General features: G+C 46.7%; 1 protein-coding gene across 4 annotated transcripts in view; it reads right to left on the bottom strand.

Moving 5' to 3' along the window:
* MYO6 (myosin VI) overlaps nt 1-17,503 on the bottom strand; it is a 106,891-nt gene extending 89,388 nt beyond the window's left edge. For all 4 annotated transcript variants that reach the window (XM_054392211.1, XM_054392219.1, XM_054392226.1 and 1 more), the window contains exons 1-3: nt 17,387-17,503; nt 6,754-6,823; nt 1,390-1,463 (exon numbers count right to left, since the gene is read on the bottom strand). In XM_054392211.1, coding sequence (XP_054248186.1) covers nt 1,390-1,463; nt 6,754-6,823; nt 17,387-17,503 — 261 coding nt within the window. The remainder of the gene's footprint in view (nt 1-1,389; nt 1,464-6,753; nt 6,824-17,386) is intronic.
* Between the last annotated feature and the right edge of the window lie 663 nt (nt 17,504-18,166).

Here is an 18,166-nt window from a genome sequence, read left to right as displayed (position 1 = left end):
CAATAAAAAAAAACAACTGTAGAACTGGTTTCTGTTCTTGCTACCCAGCCTTCTAGTAGAAAGAAAAACAAAAGTGCAAGCAAGCAAACTCTTTCTTCTATGCTTCTATTTCACAGCTGTCAGTGTCCCAGCAGATGGTAAGGACAAGATGTAATTTAGCCAGAATTCATTAAGTACAATTAGGCAATTTGATAGCAATATAAAAGATTAAGCTGGACATCTGAGCTTGGAGGTGTCAAAGGCAGCACCTGTTGGCTTCATTCAAAAATAATGAACAAAGAAACCCATCTTTGTTAACAGCTACTCTACTGGGGAAGTAGGTTAACCTGGAGCAAGACACCTTGGTGATACATGGGGCATGCTAGGGGTGCAGAGGAACAACCACCAGCTGGAGGAAAACCTGTTCCTCTGTCTGGTGAAAATCAGCTAACATGAATGTGATTCAGATCTCAAAGAAGAGAAAACATGAACATCAGGAGGTTCAACAAGAGCAAGTGCAAGGCTCTACACCTAGGCTGGAACACTCCTCACTATCAATACAGACTGGGGGAGGAGGTGATACAAAGCAGCCCTGTGGAAAAGGACTTGGGGGTGCTGATGGGTGAGAAGCTGGCCAGGAGCAGGCAGGGTGAGCTTGCAGCACAGAAGGCAAATCACAGCCTGGGCTGCATGCAAAGCAGCATTGCCAGCAGAGCCAGAGAGGTGATTCTGACACTTTGCTCTGCAATGCTGAGACCTCACCTGGAAGACTCTGTGCAGCTCTAGAGCCCTCGATATAGGAAGGACATGGAGGTGATGGAGAGGGTCCAGAGGAGGTCACAAGAATTATCAGGAGCAGCTCTGCTATGAGGACAGGCTGAGGGAGCTGGGGATGTTCAGCCTGGAGAAGAAAAGGCTCCAGGAAGACCTAATAGCAGCCTGCCAGGACCTAAAGGGGGCTACAAGAATGGGGAGAGACTGTTTGCAAGTGCCTGCAGGGACAGGACGAGGGACAATGGCTTCAAACTAGAGAAGGGCAGATTTAGACTAGATATCAGGAACAAGTTCTTCACTATGAGGGTGGTGGAATGCTGGACCAGGTTGCCCAGGGAGGTGGTTGAGGACCAATCCCTGGAGATACTCAAGGTGAGGCTGAACAAGGTCTTGGGCAACCTGATCTAGTTGGGGATGTCCCTGCTGACTGCACGGCGTTCAGACTGGATGAGCTTTGGAGGTCCCTTGCAGCCTGCACCACTCTATGATTCTATGATAAAAAATAAAAACAAACAAACAAATAAAGGCAGGTCTAAAACCTCCTCAACTTCCAGTACTGCTAATTTCTTTTCTGTTGCTATGATAGGAAAACAACTGAATTGGCACCACTTGGTTGGCGTGGCAGGGAATACTCACGTAAATTCTGTCCTTGCTGTACCGCACTTTGATGTTGTGGAGGAGGGTGGCCTCGTTTAAATACATAAGGGAACCTGCAAGCAAAAGACAGACAGACACCATTAAGAGCTCAGAATTGCTTTCATGTACAGCTGAAAAACTAAATCTGAGGATTAAGGAGAATTCTGCTTCCCATCTCTCTGCTTACAGTTTAATCCGATTTCTTCACGCTATAGGGAGGCAGAACTGCTGACTCAGTAACTGCTTTAAAAACCAGACACCTGCTCTTTACTGTACAGCTGGAGCTGCAGAAAATTGCTGAATAAAGGCTCAGGGCAGGCCCTGCTCAGTGTAATCTCCCTTTTACCAGCCTCACATGAACATGAGTATCTGAACAGAGTGTCTGCTCAGTTTTGCTGATGACAGCAAACTGGGAGGCTTGGCTGATAGAACTGAAGGCTGTGTGGCCATCCAGAGAGACTTGGACAGACTGAGAGCTGGGCACAGAGGAAACAAATGAGGTTCAACAAGGACAAGTGCAGAGTCCTGCATCTGGGAAGGAAGAATAAACTGCACCAGTAGAGGTTGGGAGGGGATCTGCTAGAGAGCAGCCCTGGGGAGAAGGACCTGGGAGTCTTGGTAGATGACAAGTTCTGTATGGGACAGCAATGTGCCCCGGTGGCCAAGAAAGCCAACGGGATCCTGGGGTGCATTCAGAAGAGTGTCCCTTCCAGCCCCTAACATTCTGTGATTCTCTGACTAGCACCACTTAAAAAGCTGAGTACATCTGAGTGATGTTGGAGTAAGCTCCCTCTGTAATTCCAAGTGCTCCCCCACACATCACAGGATGACCACATATGCACCTGTCATCTGTAATGGCCAACAAACTTGCTTCTCAGGTTGGACCAACACCCCTTCTTGAAGGGTTCAGCACAGAAATGTATTCCAACTTATCCACACAAATGTGCTTCAAGAAGGGCTGCCACTTCTTAGGACCTGAATTCAACTTGCTCAGTCACCTCACCCAGCAAGAATGGCCTGGAGCAGCTCTTAACATCTCCTTCGATACTCATCCTGCTGAACCAAACAATATTGGCAAAGGCTAATGGGAACTTCTTAAAGCCATCTGTCATCCATGTTTTCATTTACAAACCTTTCCCCTTCCTTCCTCAGTGAGCTGAGGAGTGGCTCTGCCTCCCACCACCTCCTCCAGATCAGCCTGACTCAAAGCCATCACTGGAGGTCTTTAAGAAAAGCTTGGCTGTGGCACTTGGTGGCATGGTTTAGCTGATGTGGTGGTGTTAGGTCATAGGCTGAACTTGATGACCTCAGAGGGCTTTTCCAGCCTCAGTAATTCTGTGATTCTGTAAAGAGAGGTTATGCAGCCACTTGTAGCCTCCCTCTGGCTTGTGTCGCTCCACTGAGTAACCAGCCCTTCCTTCCACTACATGACTAACTACACCTTTGATTCCAACAGCTGGAACCATTCATGCTTCTCAAAGGACCTTGCAACTTCTGGGCTGTTTAAACCACCTTCCTCCACAAAATCCCTGGGCCTGACACCTTCACAAAGCAGCAGGTTGGCCCCAATCACCATGGCTTTTGCCCTGCCACCCCAGCACACCTACATCCTCCTCTAACTGCACAGTCATGGATACCTGAGACAAACCAAGTGCAGGCACCTGGCACTGCACAGCAGGAATTCTCCTCCTCCTACTCCTCCTCTCAGGCACACTTAGTCCACACACCTGAGAAAATGGTGTTGGGACCACAAACTGCAGATCTGCATCCACAGACGTTTTTCCACCTTCACCTCTTGTGATGAGGTTGTTCCCAGAGAAAGAGACACTGAAAGGAAATAGGCCAGAAACAGAACGTCCTCCTTGCACTAATCAAAGTTACAATCCCCTTCCTCCCTTGTGCATGCCTTGGGTGGGGGGCAGGGTGTTAACTTCTGATGTTTTCTAATTTATTAAGTCATTTGACTTCCCAGGATTGAGTTGGAAACTACATTGTAATTGCCTGCATATGCTTCAAGAAATGATCCTCTCCCTTGCCTGTATCTTCATAAGGAGCTCTCAGTATGCTTGAAAGGAAGCAGTCATGGGTTAAGCATCCTGATAACAACTCAGGTCATTGTCTTAACAACAAAGGACCCCAGATTTCAACCTGTCCCCAGCACTCTCTCTTTGCAAATCCTGCACTTGCTCCCCTCCAGGGAATGTCACAGCTTTCACTCAAGTCATGCAAACTAAGGCTTATAGCAGCAACTTAGAAATGCATCATATTCAGAATAAATCCTGAGAAAAAAAGGCATCCATAACCAGAGGCAAAGGAAGTCACCAGAGAGGGAATTCTGCGTATTCATACGGCTCAGGCCTAAAGATACTCAGTGATTTTATGGGCACTTTGTAGTCCATATATTTAGCTGTACACAAAATCAAAGTTCACAGAAGTGAAGTCAAGCTCTAAGACCTGGAGCCACTGGCACAGGTTGCCCAGGGAGGTGGTGGAAGCCTCATCCCTGGAGGTTTTTGCAGCCAGGCTGGATGTGGCTGTGAGCAACCTGCTGTGGTGTGAGGTGTCCCTGCCCATGGCAGGGGGGTTGGAACTGGATGATCCTTGAGGTTGCTTCCAGCCCTGACAATTCTATGATTCTATAACCTGCAGAAATATTCTTTTTTTTTTTTTAAGATTCTTATCTAATACCCTGCTCCTCTTTATTTTGTAGTTTCCGTTCCATTTTTTAAATTTCATTCCAAAAATGTAAAAAAAAAAAAAAACACAAAAACAAAACCACAAAAAAACCCAACCCAGTATATTTTTCTTTGCCATTCAAAAAAAAAAAAAAAAGAAAAAAGAAAAGTGTCTCTTGCAGCTACTCCATCTAGGATATGGAAAACTGTGGGTGCTAAAAAAAAGAAACAGTTCAGCAAACTGCTTCAGAGTAGGGAGTTAATCAGTAAAGCACAGGTTGGAATGGTAAGTGTATTATTAACCACTCTCTCAGGATGTTTTAAAACCATATAAGGAGGGACAGACAGCACTCAGTATTTTATGAATTTTTTTTCCTTAAAGATTAATGATGCTGAGCACAAACAATCTATGACAGAGAAGGAAAATTAACTTGGTTTTCACACATCCTGCAGATAAAACTGAACAAAAAGTGAGAATAAATAGGAAGAAGGCCCAAAATAATGTTTAAAGCAGAGAGGATTATTGGACAGAGTATACCTAAGTTTTGTGTTTTACTCAGACATTTGCTCTGACAGAAAGAATATTTTAACTTAATTCAGTAGTATTTTACTGGAACATCAAATGATGTCACAGGCTCACAGGATGTTAGGGGTTGGAAGGGACCTCTGGAAATCTTCAAGTCCAAGCCCCCTGCCAGAGCAGGACCAGAGAATCCAGCACAGGCAGGAGACTCCACAACCTCTCTGGGCAGCCTGCTCCAGGGCTCTGTGAGCCTCACAGTGAGGAAGTTCCTCCTCATGTTGAGGTGGAACCTCCTGTGCTGGAGTTTGCATCCACTGCCCCTTGCACTATCACAGGGTGCAACTGAGCAGAGCCTGTCCCTGTCTCTTTCTTCCTGACACTCAGCCCTCAGATATTTAAAAACATTGATCAGATCCCTCTCAGTCTTCTCCTCTCCAGACTAAACAGCCCCAGGGCTCTCAGCCTCTCCTCACAAGGCAATGCTCCAGTCCCTTCAATCACCCTCACAGCCCTCCCTTGGACTCTCTCCAGCAAATCCCTGTCCCTCCTGAACTGGGGAGCCCAGAACTGGATGCAATATTCCAGGTGAGGTCTCACCAGGGCAGAGTAGAGGAGGGAGGAGAACCTCCCTGGCTCTGCTGGACACACTCCTCTGAATGACCCCCAGGACCCCATTGGCCTTCCTGGCCCCCAGGGCACATTGCTGTCCCATGCAGAACTTGTTGTCCACCAGCACTCCCAGCTCCTTCTCCTTGGGGCTGCTCTCCAGCAGATCCCCTCCCAACCTGTCCTGCTGCAATTTATTCTTCCTGCCCAGGTTCAGGACTCTGCACTTATCCTTGATCTCATTCCAAATTTTAGTTCTCTGACTAGGACACTTAGGAGCCAGGACACCTCAGTAAAATCACTGTGACAGGACCACAAATTAAACACATTTCCCTAACAATCATGTGCAGAGAATACAGATAGCAACTTTGAAGAGGGCAAAAATACAAGGTCTCATCTTTTTGTTCTTTATGGAGCAGCTGTATTTCCTGTCATGGGATATAAATACTAACCCCTATTCTAAAACAGGAATCACCTAAACAACTTTCAAACTCTTAGCCAAAAGGTCCACCTCAAAACTCCTTCTGCAGGCAGCACTCTTGTATCCAATTCATTATGACCTCTTTTCCTTTTCCAGTAGCCCCAATGGGTCCAGCTTCCTGCCTCCAGGTTTGAGAAGGATATCTTAAGATTTATTTTCAACTGCCTGTAGTTCCACAGGAATGCTGTCTGAGAAAGAGGTCACTGCTGCTGCTAAAGCAACTAATTCTTTTGCTGCACAGTAAGAGATACAGGTAACCCCCTTAGTGCTGAATGCAGTTGACTCTGAGGCAGTTTGGTGGCATCCTACCTATCTGAAACCAGGTTACAGTGGAAATCATCCAACTATCACAGTACCACAGCACATTAGAGGCTGGGAGGGACCTCATGAGATCATTGAGTCCAACTCCCATGCCAGAGCAGGAGCACTTAGTGTAGTCCACACAGGAATGCATCCAGGTGGGGTTGGAAAGTCTCCAGAAGAGAAGAAAACTAAAAACCTGAAAACTAAAAATCACACTAAATTATGTTTAAAATGGGCTCAATAGCAGAAGTTTAAAGAACTAGTAAAAATCGCACATAAGGTGCTGGAGCATCTCTCCTGGGAGGACAGGCTGAGAGAGCTGGGGTTCTTCAGTTTGAAGAAGAGAAGGCTCCAAGGAGACCTTCTTGTGGCCTTCCAATATCTGAAGGGGGCTACAGAAAAGCTGGGGAGGGACTTTTTAGGGTGTTGGGTGGTGTCAGGGCTGGGGGAAATGGTTCCAAGCTAGAGGAGGGGAGATTTAGATTAGACATCAGGAAGAAGTTCTTCCCCGTGAGGGTGGTGAGACACTAGAACAGGTTGCCCAGGGAGGTGGTAGAATCCTCATCCCTGGAAGTTTTTAAGGCCAGGCTGGAGGTGGCTCTGATCTAGTGTGAGGTGTCCCTTCTAACCCTGACAATTCTCTGATTCTGTGAAATTCAAGTAAAGAAACAAACCAAAGACTACAAGGAAGAAACAGGAAGCTTGTAAGGAAACAATACTCTCTTCTAAACAGATTTCTTTCAAGTGCACAACTTAGTTTTGAGTTCATAACTCACAATTATCTTCTACATCCTTTTTGCTGTCCTCTTCTGCAGGAAACACTTGATTGATAGCAGCCTGGAAAGTCTGTTGGACAAAAAAGATATTGACATTGTCAGATTCCTATCAAAATAGAGTTCAAAGATGTCTGCTGGGACAACAGAAGTGAGAGCACTGCACTTGTGCATGGTTTAAAATTAAGTTGCAAGCTTTGTACTTCAGCAATGGAAATTCTACTGAGTTACTGGATGCAGATAGGAGCTTCAAAAGCAGTGTTGCCAGCAGAGCCAGAGAGGTGATTCTGACACTTGGCTGTGCTCTGCTGAGACCTCACCTGGAGTACTGTGTGCAGGTCTGGAGCCCTCAATATAGGAAGGACATGGAGCTGATGGAGAGGGGCCAGAGGAGGGCCATGAAAATGCTCAGGGGGTTGGAGCAGCTCTGCTACAAGGACAGGCTAAGGGAGCTGGGGGTGTTCAGCCTGGAGAAGAGGAGGCTCTGGGGAGACCTAATAGCAGCCTGCCAGTAGCTGAAGGGGGCTGCAAGAAGGCTGCAGAGACACTGTTTGCAAAGGCCCTCCTCAGCTTTCTTGTAGATTCCCTAAAGGTACTGGAAAGCTGTTACAAGATGTCCCCAGAACCTTCTCTTCTCCAGGCTGAACAGCTTCACCTTTTGCAGCCTGTCCCCACAGGGGAGGTTATCCAGCCCCTGGATCATCTTCATGGCCCTCCTTTGGAGCTGCTCCACTATATGTGGTTTTAAAGAGGCTCCTACTTAAAATATTCCTGTACAACACAGAGTCTCCGTATCCCCAAATGCTCAGCTTTGGTTGTTGGTGGTTGTTTGCTTTTTTCTTCAATAAATGAATACAAAAGTCAAGCAAGACCTTCCTTCTACTTTCATAGTCCAGTTATACAGAACAGTCACTTATCAAGCAGCCACGTCCGACCAGAAGAATTCATAACAAAAGCAATTTTGTTTTGTCTTTATTCTGCAAAGAATTACAACTTATATTGCTGTGCAAAGGAAGGGAAAGCATCCTAGCATGCACACATTACAGCTGCTGCTCACAAATCCTGATTGTGGGAGGCAGGTTTTTAATGATGCTTTTTTTGTTTTCCCCGTCGTAACGGCTTGTTTGAGTTAGAGATGAATGAACAAAACCCCTCTTGTGCCAATTAAACACCACCACTGCCATGCTGCTGCAGGCAGCATCTCCTTTTCCCCATGGACATGGGGACAAGAAGTCTAGCCTCATATTTGAATAGGCAACCAACTGCATCTAAAGTATGACCTTAATAAACAAACTTGTTTGCTTGTTTCACATTGTGCACACCATGTTAGTCCCGAGAGAAACATCTCAGATGGAAGCTTAGGAGATAGTGACTTGCTTCATCTTGCTTCTGTACAGCAGACACAATCTGAGAGCTCTTGTAGCTTACATCATCATGGACAGCCAGCCACAAATTCCAGCTGCCTTTGAAGTGGGAAAGGCTAAAAATGTCTCGGAGCAGAACTAAATGCTGCCAGTCAGAAAACAGTATGGCTATGATATCCTTTCCCTGCAAAGTTACCACAAAGTATGTCACTGGCAGCCACAATATTTTGTCATCCCCTTATCAGGATCTAATGCAGATAAAATACACACAAGAAGCTTTCCAAAGGGAAATGGAGCTGCTCAAAGACATCCATCAGACCAAATTCCTCCTAAATATCCTTTATCAGAGCTTGGTGGAGCCACGGAGGACCAGGATGTCTTCACCTACCTCAGAAAGTTGCCAGCTGCTATTCAGAGCTACAGCAGGGCAGAGATCCTCCCCCACTTTTCCTCCCTCTCACAACAGTGCAGTTAGACCATATTAGCATCATCGTTTTCTCACAAGTTTGTCAATGTATCACCTTTGTATCACCTTGGCTAAAGATGTATTTGAACAGAACAGACAAAGGTAGGTCTCCTTGAGTCAGGATGTATTTGAACACAACAGATATAAAGGTAGATCTCCTTGGCTATAGATACATTTGAACACAGCAGCTGCCCACACAATCAGCTCCTTGTGCATGAAACAGTGGAAGAGTTTAAGAGGAGTATGAGCAGCTTCATGAAAATCTAACTTCACCTCTTGTTCTCGTCTGCTGATGTGCCTCCCAAGTTTATCCACTAACAAAGCCAGATTTTTTTTCCCCCACACAAGACAAGGGACATGACATCCAGCTAATTCTCTAGACTTTTCATGAATCTCTGATACTTTAACATTTCATCTATCTAAAGCCAAACACACCAGCTCTATCCCAGGAGAGGAAGAGCTTTTTCAAGGTCTTGACCACTCTGCCTTCTGATTTAAGATAAACTTCAATGTAAAAAAAAAAGAAAAAAGAAAACAAAACAAAACCAAAAAAACCCCAAGAATAAGAAAGAAAGAAAAAAAAATGATGCTGCATTATGTTTTCCTTCATTTCTTTTCCACTTAGTGTGAATTTTGAATGAATTTCTAGAATATTTCAGAAGCAGTAAAACAAATCAGCAAATGGAAGAAAATTCCTCTGAAAGGAGGTATTTTTCTGTTGGACTGCAGATCAGAACATGAAGCTTAGTTTCAACTACAGCAACAAAGAATTTCACTCCTCCATGTCACACTGCTGCTTTATGTAAAGTGATTACTTGTTATGCAGGTAAGAATGGCAGCTAGAGGTGCAGAGCTTTGAGTACTGACAATTACTATTAACAACTAATACATTAAATAGGCAAATGGGCAAGGTACCCATATTGGTCTATCAATTAAAAAAGGAGGGAGCAAAAGGAGGGAGCAAAAGGAGGGAGCAAAAGGAGGGAGCAAAAGGAGGGAGCAAAAGGAGGGAGCAAAAGGAGGGAGCAAAAGGAGGGAGCAAAAGGAGGGAGCAAAAGGAGGGAGCAAAAGGAGGGAGCAAAAGGAGGGAGCAAAAGGAGGGAGCAAAAGGAGGGAGCAAAAGGAGGGAGCAAAAGGAGGGAGCAAAAGGAGGGAGCAAAAGGAGGGAGCAAAAGGAGGGAGCAAAAGGAGGGAGCAAAAGGAGGGAGCAAAAGGAGGGAGCAAAAGGAGGGAGCAAAAGGAGGGAGCAAAAGGAGGGAGCAAAAGGAGGGAGCAAAAGGAGGGAGCAAAAGGAGGGAGCAAAAGGAGGGAGCAAAAGGAGGGAGCAAAAGGAGGGAGCAAAAGGAGGGAGCAAAAGGAGGGAGCAAAAGGAGGGAGCAAAAGGAGGGAGCAAAAGGAGGGAGCAAAAGGAGGGAGCAAAAGGAGGGAGCAAAAGGAGGGAGCAAAAGGAGGGAGCAAAAGGAGGGAGCAAAAGGAGGGAGCAAAAGGAGGGAGCAAAAGGAGGGAGCAAAAGGAGGGAGCAAAAGGAGGGAGCAAAAGGAGGGAGCAAAAGGAGGGAGCAAAAGGAGGGAGCAAAAGGAGGGAGCAAAAGGAGGGAGCAAAAGGAGGGAGCAAAAGGAGGGAGCAAAAGGAGGGAGCAAAAGGAGGGAGCAAAAGGAGGGAGCAAAAGGAGGGAGCAAAAGGAGGGAGCAAAAGGAGGGAGCAAAAGGAGGGAGCAAAAGGAGGGAGCAAAAGGAGGGAGCAAAAGGAGGGAGCAAAAGGAGGGAGCAAAAGGAGGGAGCAAAAGGAGGGAGCAAAAGGAGGGAGCAAAAGGAGGGAGCAAAAGGAGGGAGCAAAAGGAGGGAGCAAAAGGAGGGAGCAAAAGGAGGGAGCAAAAGGAGGGAGCAAAAGGAGGGAGCAAAAGGAGGGAGCAAAAGGAGGGAGCAAAAGGAGGGAGCAAAAGGAGGGAGCAAAAGGAGGGAGCAAAAGGAGGGAGCAAAAGGAGGGAGCAAAAGGAGGGAGCAAAAGGAGGGAGCAAAAGGAGGGAGCAAAAGGAGGGAGCAAAAGGAGGGAGCAAAAGGAGGGAGCAAAAGGAGGGAGCAAAAGGAGGGAGCAAAAGGAGGGAGCAAAAGGAGGGAGCAAAAGGAGGGAGCAAAAGGAGGGAGCAAAAGGAGGGAGCAAAAGGAGGGAGCAAAAGGAGGGAGCAAAAGGAGGGAGCAAAAGGAGGGAGCAAAAGGAGGGAGCAAAAGGAGGGAGCAAAAGGAGGGAGCAAAAGGAGGGAGCAAAAGGAGGGAGCAAAAGGAGGGAGCAAAAGGAGGGAGCAAAAGGAGGGAGCAAAAGGAGGGAGCAAAAGGAGGGAGCAAAAGGAGGGAGCAAAAGGAGGGAGCAAAAGGAGGGAGCAAAAGGAGGGAGCAAAAGGAGGGAGCAAAAGGAGGGAGCAAAAGGAGGGAGCAAAAGGAGGGAGCAAAAGGAGGGAGCAAAAGGAGGGAGCAAAAGGAGGGAGCAAAAGGAGGGAGCAAAAGGAGAGAGCAAAAGGAGAGAGCAAAAGGAGAGAGCAAAAGGAGAGAGCAAAAGGAGAGAGCAAAAGGAGAGAGCAAAAGGAGAGAGCAAAAGGAGAGAGCAAAAGGAGAGAGCAAAAGGAGAGAGCAAAAGGAGAGAGCAAAAGGAGAGAGCAAAAGGAGAGAGCAAAAGGAGAGAGCAAAAGGAGAGAGCAAAAGGAGAGAGCAAAAGGAGAGAGCAAAAGGAGAGAGCAAAAGGAGAGAGCAAAAGATCTCCAGAAAATCTTGACATTTTCTCATTTTTTGCTTTTTTAAACAACATTTACTGTAAAGAGAAAACACTTCAGGCCTTTAGTGGAAGACTTTTGCATTAAGTTCTAGGTTAGGCCAAACTACTTCTAAGGAACTGGAAAGGGTATTCATCTTATGAAACACTCAGGTGGTTTCAGGAGGCAAACCAGAACATTATGGAGGGTTTTTTCCCCCCCTCTCTTTGTAACGAGGCAGCCCTTGAAATCCAATGGCAACCTTAACTCTTCTCCCAGAAACTGGATGAGTGAAACAAGAGATCTTTCCATTCAAGGAGGATCTTCTTTCTACCACGTAACCCAACACCTGTAACCATGCCTCCCTTTGTCCCTTCCAGATACAGACAGGAGACATCCCTACTCTCAGCTAGATTTCACAAACCCACCTAAAGCAGTCCAAATGGTGTGCAAGACACACAAGAACATGGTTCAGTTCTGCAAGCAAGCTGTGCTCACTGGAAAAAAAAAAATAAATGAAACCACCACACTTGGCCTGAAACTGAACTTTGGACATTCTGATCCTTGCTTTCAAAGTATTCATTTATACTTAGCCTGGAAAAATACCTTTCTGGTTATTCACAGCATACTAGGGCAGGTGCCCCACAAAGCCCTCCATGACCCTTCAGAAGTGGTACAGAGCCATAAGGTGCCTCTGACTTATGGCAGATGGGTGTCAGTGAGCGCCTGCAGCACCACACACCTTACCAAGGCCTGCCAGAAACTCATCACTGCTGATGCTCTAGGAAATCAGGATCTGAAGGGGGCTACAAGAAAGCTGGGGAGGGACTTCTCAGGGTGTCAGGGAGTGATAGAACTGGGGGGCATGACGTAAAACTAGAAGTGGGGAGATTCAGATTGGATGTCAGGAAGAAATTCTTCCCCATGAGGGTGGTGAGAGACTGGCACAGGCTGCCCAGGGAGGTGGTGGAAGCCTCATCCCTGGAGGTTTTTGCAGCCAGGCTGGATGTGGCTGTGAGCAACCTGCTGTGGTGTGAGGTGTCCCTGCCCATGGCAGGGGGGTTGGGACTGGATGAGCCTTGAGGTCCCTTCCAGCCCTATGATAAATGCCTGCACTCCACTTGCACAGAGGTGCAAGAAGGGTCCTGGGATGACATCTCAGGGTTCAAGTCCCTCCAGGGTATCTCTTCCTGATCACTTTATTTGGATAAATTATCTCCAGGGAAAGAGTAAATTCCCCATTTGGCAATTTCACTGTCAGAGATTCTTCTCCCTGTTGCAGCATCAAGCAACACAACGATAAGAGGGACACAAGAGGATCTGAGGTTAGGATTCCCAGAAGTTCAGAAAAGAGCACTGCAAGGAGAAGTGCAAATGCAATACCAGCTGAGTTTAACAACTGGCTGCCTTTCTACCCACCTCTTTCTCCAGCATGCAGCTTCTGGTGGGACATGAGCCAGGGCTGCTGCCCTGGCCCCCCCAGTCCAATTGGGAGCCCTTTCTCAGGGCAGTGCTCCAGCCCTAGGTGGTACCATGCTCATTAGCAAACCATTCTCCAGTTTCTCTGTTTTCTTTCCAGCCCTGGCATTTATCAGCACTGCAAGCTGATGATCTAGCTCTCAGGGAGCAGCTCCCACCATGTAACACATGCAGCCCCAGTTCTGATAACAAGCTCCTGCTGCTTGGATTACTCTTCTTTGTGTGAGGCAGGCTGGGTGACTGATCCCCAGCTCTGCTCAGACAACTCAGCTTCCCTACAGAAATACAAATGCTGTTATTAACTCTGTGTGAGCTGTGCTACCCAGAACTGCCACTGGTGGCTCCTACATAAGTGGGGGTGCATTCAGAGGAGTGTGTCCAGCAGGTTCTCCTCCCGTTCTACTCTGCCCTGCTGAGGCCACACCTGGAATACTGCATCCAGTTCTGGCTCCCCAGTTCAGGAGGGACAGGGATCTAGTGTAGAGAGTCCAACAGAGGGCTACAAGGATGATGAAGGGACTGGAGCACTGCCTGATGAGGAGAGGCTGAGAGCCCTGGGGCTGTTCAGTCTGGAGAACAGAAGACTGAAAGGGGATTTAATAAATGATTACAAATATCTGAGGGCTGGGGGTCAAGAGGGAGGGGACAGGGACAGGCTCTGCTCAGTTGCACCCTGGGATAGGACAAGGGGCAATGGATAGAAACTCCAGCACAGGAGGTTCCACCTCAACATGAGGAAGAACTTGGCCACTGTGAGGCTCACAGAGCCCTGGAGCAGGCTGCCCAGAGAGGTTGTGGAGTCTCCTTCTCTGGAGACTTTCCAGCCCTATCTGGATGTGTTCCTGTGTGACCTGTGCCGGATTCTATGGTTCTGCTCTGGCAGGGGGGTTGGACTCAATGATCTTCAGAGGTCCCTTCCAACCCCTAACATCCTGTGAGCCTGTGTTCACTCAGCCTGGACTGGGTTAACTTGGTTTCATATCATAAAGGAATCTATGGGCATGCTGGTCTCAGGTCCTCCATCATTCTGCCACTGCTTGCTTCTGTCCTGAAAACTTTCCACTCTTCACCCTGAAGGTGGATCAGTTCTCTGACCTCATTTGCTGTGTCACACACAGCTCAGCAGGCAGAGCTGATGGGGTATCACTGCAATACCAGAGCTGGCTGTGGGTGGAGAAGGGAGGGAATATTTTAAGGCATCATGAAACTGCTGCCTTGCAGCATTTACTGCAGTTGTCCACAAGGTATTGTCATGAACCATTCAGTGATATAAAAGGCAATAATCAAATCTATGCATACACATTTCCTTCTCAGCCTGTGATCTCTGGTAAGCTACCAGTGCCTCCAAAGAATACAGATGACATGTTAATGACCCAGATTAAAAAATAATAACAAGTTACACTGCCCAGGTATGTTTACAAGATCAGGTTACTCTTCTCCTCCCTGTAATTATCATGGGCAGCTCAGGAGCTGCTGCATCACTGTTCCTTACTGAGGAGCACTTTTGAACTAACATTTTAAGTAAACAAAGTTGATGATCATAGAATGGTCTGGGTTGGAAGGGACCTCCAAAGGTCATCTAGTCCAACCCCCTCTGCATTCAGCAGGGACATCCTCAACTAGATCAGGTTACCCAGGGCCTTGTTGAGCTTCACCTTGAATATTTCCAGGGAAGGAGCCTCAATTGCCTCCCTGGGCAACCTGTTCCAGTGTTCCACCACCTTCAGAGTAAAGAACTTTTTCCTGATATCCAATCTAAATCTGCCCTTCTCTAGTTTGAAGCCAATAATGGTTATTAATGCTGATTGCTTCAAATTAATGCTCTAAGTGCACAAGAAGAGGATCTTTACTCTTTCATTAGAAAATGAAACCAATGATACCTTGAGAAGGCTGAGAAGGTAATCAAGAAAATGTTTTGCTCCACCATTATTAATAGAAGGCAGTTGGATAATTAGAAATGTAAGCCCACGGTTTCTATGATATTTAAACTGTGAAGTGTTTGTTCCCTTAGATGAGTGAACATTAAGCCCTTAAATGAACTGCTTAATTCAAGAAATCAGCCAACAGCAGAGTAAGAAACCTTCTAGACAAAAGAGATTGTTTGTTGTGAGCCATGAAGGAAAATACTTGTATTTGAGGGTCAATTTCTGTTTTCACACACACACAAAACATATACATATACTTCCTGAAAGGAGCCTATGTTACAAATAAACAGTGACTCTGAAATCACCTTCCTGCCTTTTTCTGTCCAATTTACAAACTTTTGCTCATTATTACATCAGAACCACCAGGGGATATAAACAGAAATACGCCAGGGGGGGCAAAATCATGTAAGTTAAAGACTACAACTTAGCCATAGCTTTAGAATATTTAATACTCCTGTCTGAATAATTCTGCTCTTCCCCAAACTGAAGAATGTGTGCTACCACAGACCTTCTCTCTCACATATAAAAATCAGACATTAGAACCATAGAATGGTCTGGGCTGGAAGGGACCTCCACAGCTCATCCAGTCCAAGCCCTCTGCACTCAGCAGGGACATCCCCAACTAGAGCAGCATGCCCACAGCCCTCTCCAGCCTCACCTGCAAGATCTTCAGGGATGGAGCCTCAACCACCTCCCTGGGCAACCTGTGCCAGTGTTCCACCACCCTCCTGCTGCACAACTTCTTCCTCACATCCAATCTCAAGCTGCTCTGCTCTCCTTTGAAGCCATTGTCCCTGCTCCTGTCCCTGCAGCCCTTTGCAAACAGTCTCTCTGCAGCCTTCTTGGAGCCCCTTCAGGTCCTGGCAGGCTGCTCTTAGGTGTCCCTGCAGCCTTCTCTTCTCCAGGCTGAACACCCCCAGCTCCCTTAGCCTGTCCTCCCAGCAGAGCTGTTCCAAGCCCCTGAGCATTTTCATGGCCTCCTCTGGACCTGTTCCATCAGGTCCATGTCCTTTTAATATTGAGGGCTTCAGACCCAGATGCAGTCCTCCAGGTGAGTCTCAGAAGAGCAGAACAAAGTGCTCACTTCTATTTCTAGACTTGCTTTCTATTTCTAAGGAAAGCAAAACCAACTTCCTGTCTAACATGCTGGGGAAAAAAAAAATATCAAAGCCTTTGAACATTCTCCAAAAGGAAGAACTGCTGCATAACCTTTTGACCTGTGACAAGGCATCCTCTACTGTTGTTGACATGAGAAAAAAAAAAAGAAGTTACCACACTTGAAGATAGAGAAAGGAGAAAATTGTTAGAAAAGGTGCATGGTGATGGGATGAGAGGGAATGGATTTAAGCTGGAAAAAGGCAGATTTAGACTGGAGATGAGGAAGAAATTCTTTACAGTGAGGGTGGTGAGACACTGAACAAGTGGCCCAGGGAGGTCATGGAGGTATTCAAGGCCAGGTTGGATGAGGACTTGAGCAACCTGGGCTAGTGGAAGGTATCCCTGCCCATGGAAGGGGGCTTGGAACTGGATGATCTTTAAGGTCCCTTCTAACCCAAACCATCCTATGAATCTGTACCACATATTCACAAATACCAAGATCACAACTTTTAAAGACAGTTTTTGAAGTCTGATCTGATTCCTGCCAGTCAAAACCAGGGTGTTGAGCAGGTGATTTAGGATAATTGATAGACACAAGGTGCTTCCTGTAAAAGCTGGCATTTAGTTACGACATGCTGAATCTGAAAGATGCCATGATAAATGCTGAGCAGCTGGAACACACTAATTAGGATGAATTAAGGCTTCATTTTCAAAGTTGCATTTGTTTTGCCTTTAATTTGATGTAGCAATTGGACAGGATCTTTGTTGGACATGGTGTCACTTCTCACCACACGTGAGGCAAGAGGACTCATATCTCAATCTTCACTGACCTAACAGTGAGATCTCTCAGCTAAGCCAGAGCCTAGCACACCCTGTGGGACACTCTGTACATATAAGGGAAAAGAGAGAAGCTAGTCTCAACAACAGAATCTTAACCAGTCTCTAATTTAGGAAAATAAATTAGCACTGAATCACAGATACATTCAGGTTGGAAGAGACCCTCAGGATCACCAAATCCAACCATTAACCCTACTCTACAAGGGGCACCCCTAAACCAGAGCCCCAAGCACCACAGCCAAACCACCTTCAAACACAGCCAGCCTTGGGCACTCCACCACCTCCCTGGGCAGCACATTCCAAGCCCTGACCACTCTTGCAGTGAAAAACTTCTTCCCAATGTCCAGTCTAAACCTACTCAGTGGCAGCTTGAGGCCATTCCCTCTTGTTCTACCACTAACTACCTGTGAGAAGAGACCAGCACCAGCCTCTCTACAACATCTTTTCAGGTAGCTGCAGAGAGCAATGAGGTCTTCCTTAACATCTATGGAGATTCAGTCCTCTTGCCTTTCACAAGCACATGCAGACCACTGATAGAAAGCAAGCATTGCTTATCAGTTCCATTAGTAATGCAAGCCCAAGCTGAACAAAGATCCTCAGCCAAACCCAGAAGAGCAATCTGGGTTTCCCCTCCTTCAGACTGCGTGCTGTACTGTACCGGCAAAGACTTGGCCTCTAGCTGAAATAAGGTTTTCCACAATTCCTTTGTTTGTGAGGCACTTACCTTGCCCTTCTGGTTCAAAGGTTCAATAGTTAAGGTGTCAGGGCCAATGTCCACAATCATCCCCATCTGAAACCCATCAGTTGGGTGTGGAGCCCACACAGGCTTCCCGTCCTCCATGGTGGGATCTATCCACTATTTCCTGTAAGGAAAAAAAAAAAAAACTCATCATCAAACAAAAAATGTACACAAAAGTAGTAAGCTCTCAGGATTCACTAAGCAGACTCTCATTTGTTATGTTCATTCCTATTATTCAGAGCGGACAGAGCCAGGCTACAGCCTGCCATGCCAAGGTTCTTCCAGCCTTTTTTTCCAGCCTGCAATGCTTTGCTTACAGAGGACACCTTCAGACTTCACTATGGAGAAGATGCAAGAACAGGACGATGTGGGGGAAAGTCCATAGACTGCTTCCCTGCAGTTCTTTCCCTAATTTCCCTAACTTGTGAACCAAAAAGGGAGCCTATCTCATGATGCAAATAGAATCACAGAATGCTAGGGACTGGAAGGGACCTCAAAAGCTCATCCAGTCCAATCCCCCTGACAGAGCAGGAGCACCTTGAGCAGGTCACACAGGAACACATCCAGGAGGGTCTGGAATGTCTCCAGAGAGGCAGACCCCACAACCCCCCTGGGCAGCCTGTTCCAGGGTTCTGTCACCCTCACACTGAAATTTTTTTTTCCTCATGTTCCCATGGAACTTTCTGTGCCTCACCTTCCACCACTGCCCCTTGTGCTGGCATTGGGCATCACCCAGCAGAGCCTGGCTCCAGCCTCTGGGCACTC

This window comes from Indicator indicator, chromosome 2, assembly GCF_027791375.1.
Source record: "Indicator indicator isolate 239-I01 chromosome 2, UM_Iind_1.1, whole genome shotgun sequence".
NCBI classification, from domain to species: domain Eukaryota; kingdom Metazoa; phylum Chordata; class Aves; order Piciformes; family Indicatoridae; genus Indicator; species Indicator indicator.
This window is presented reverse-complemented; position numbering and strand designations above follow the sequence as displayed.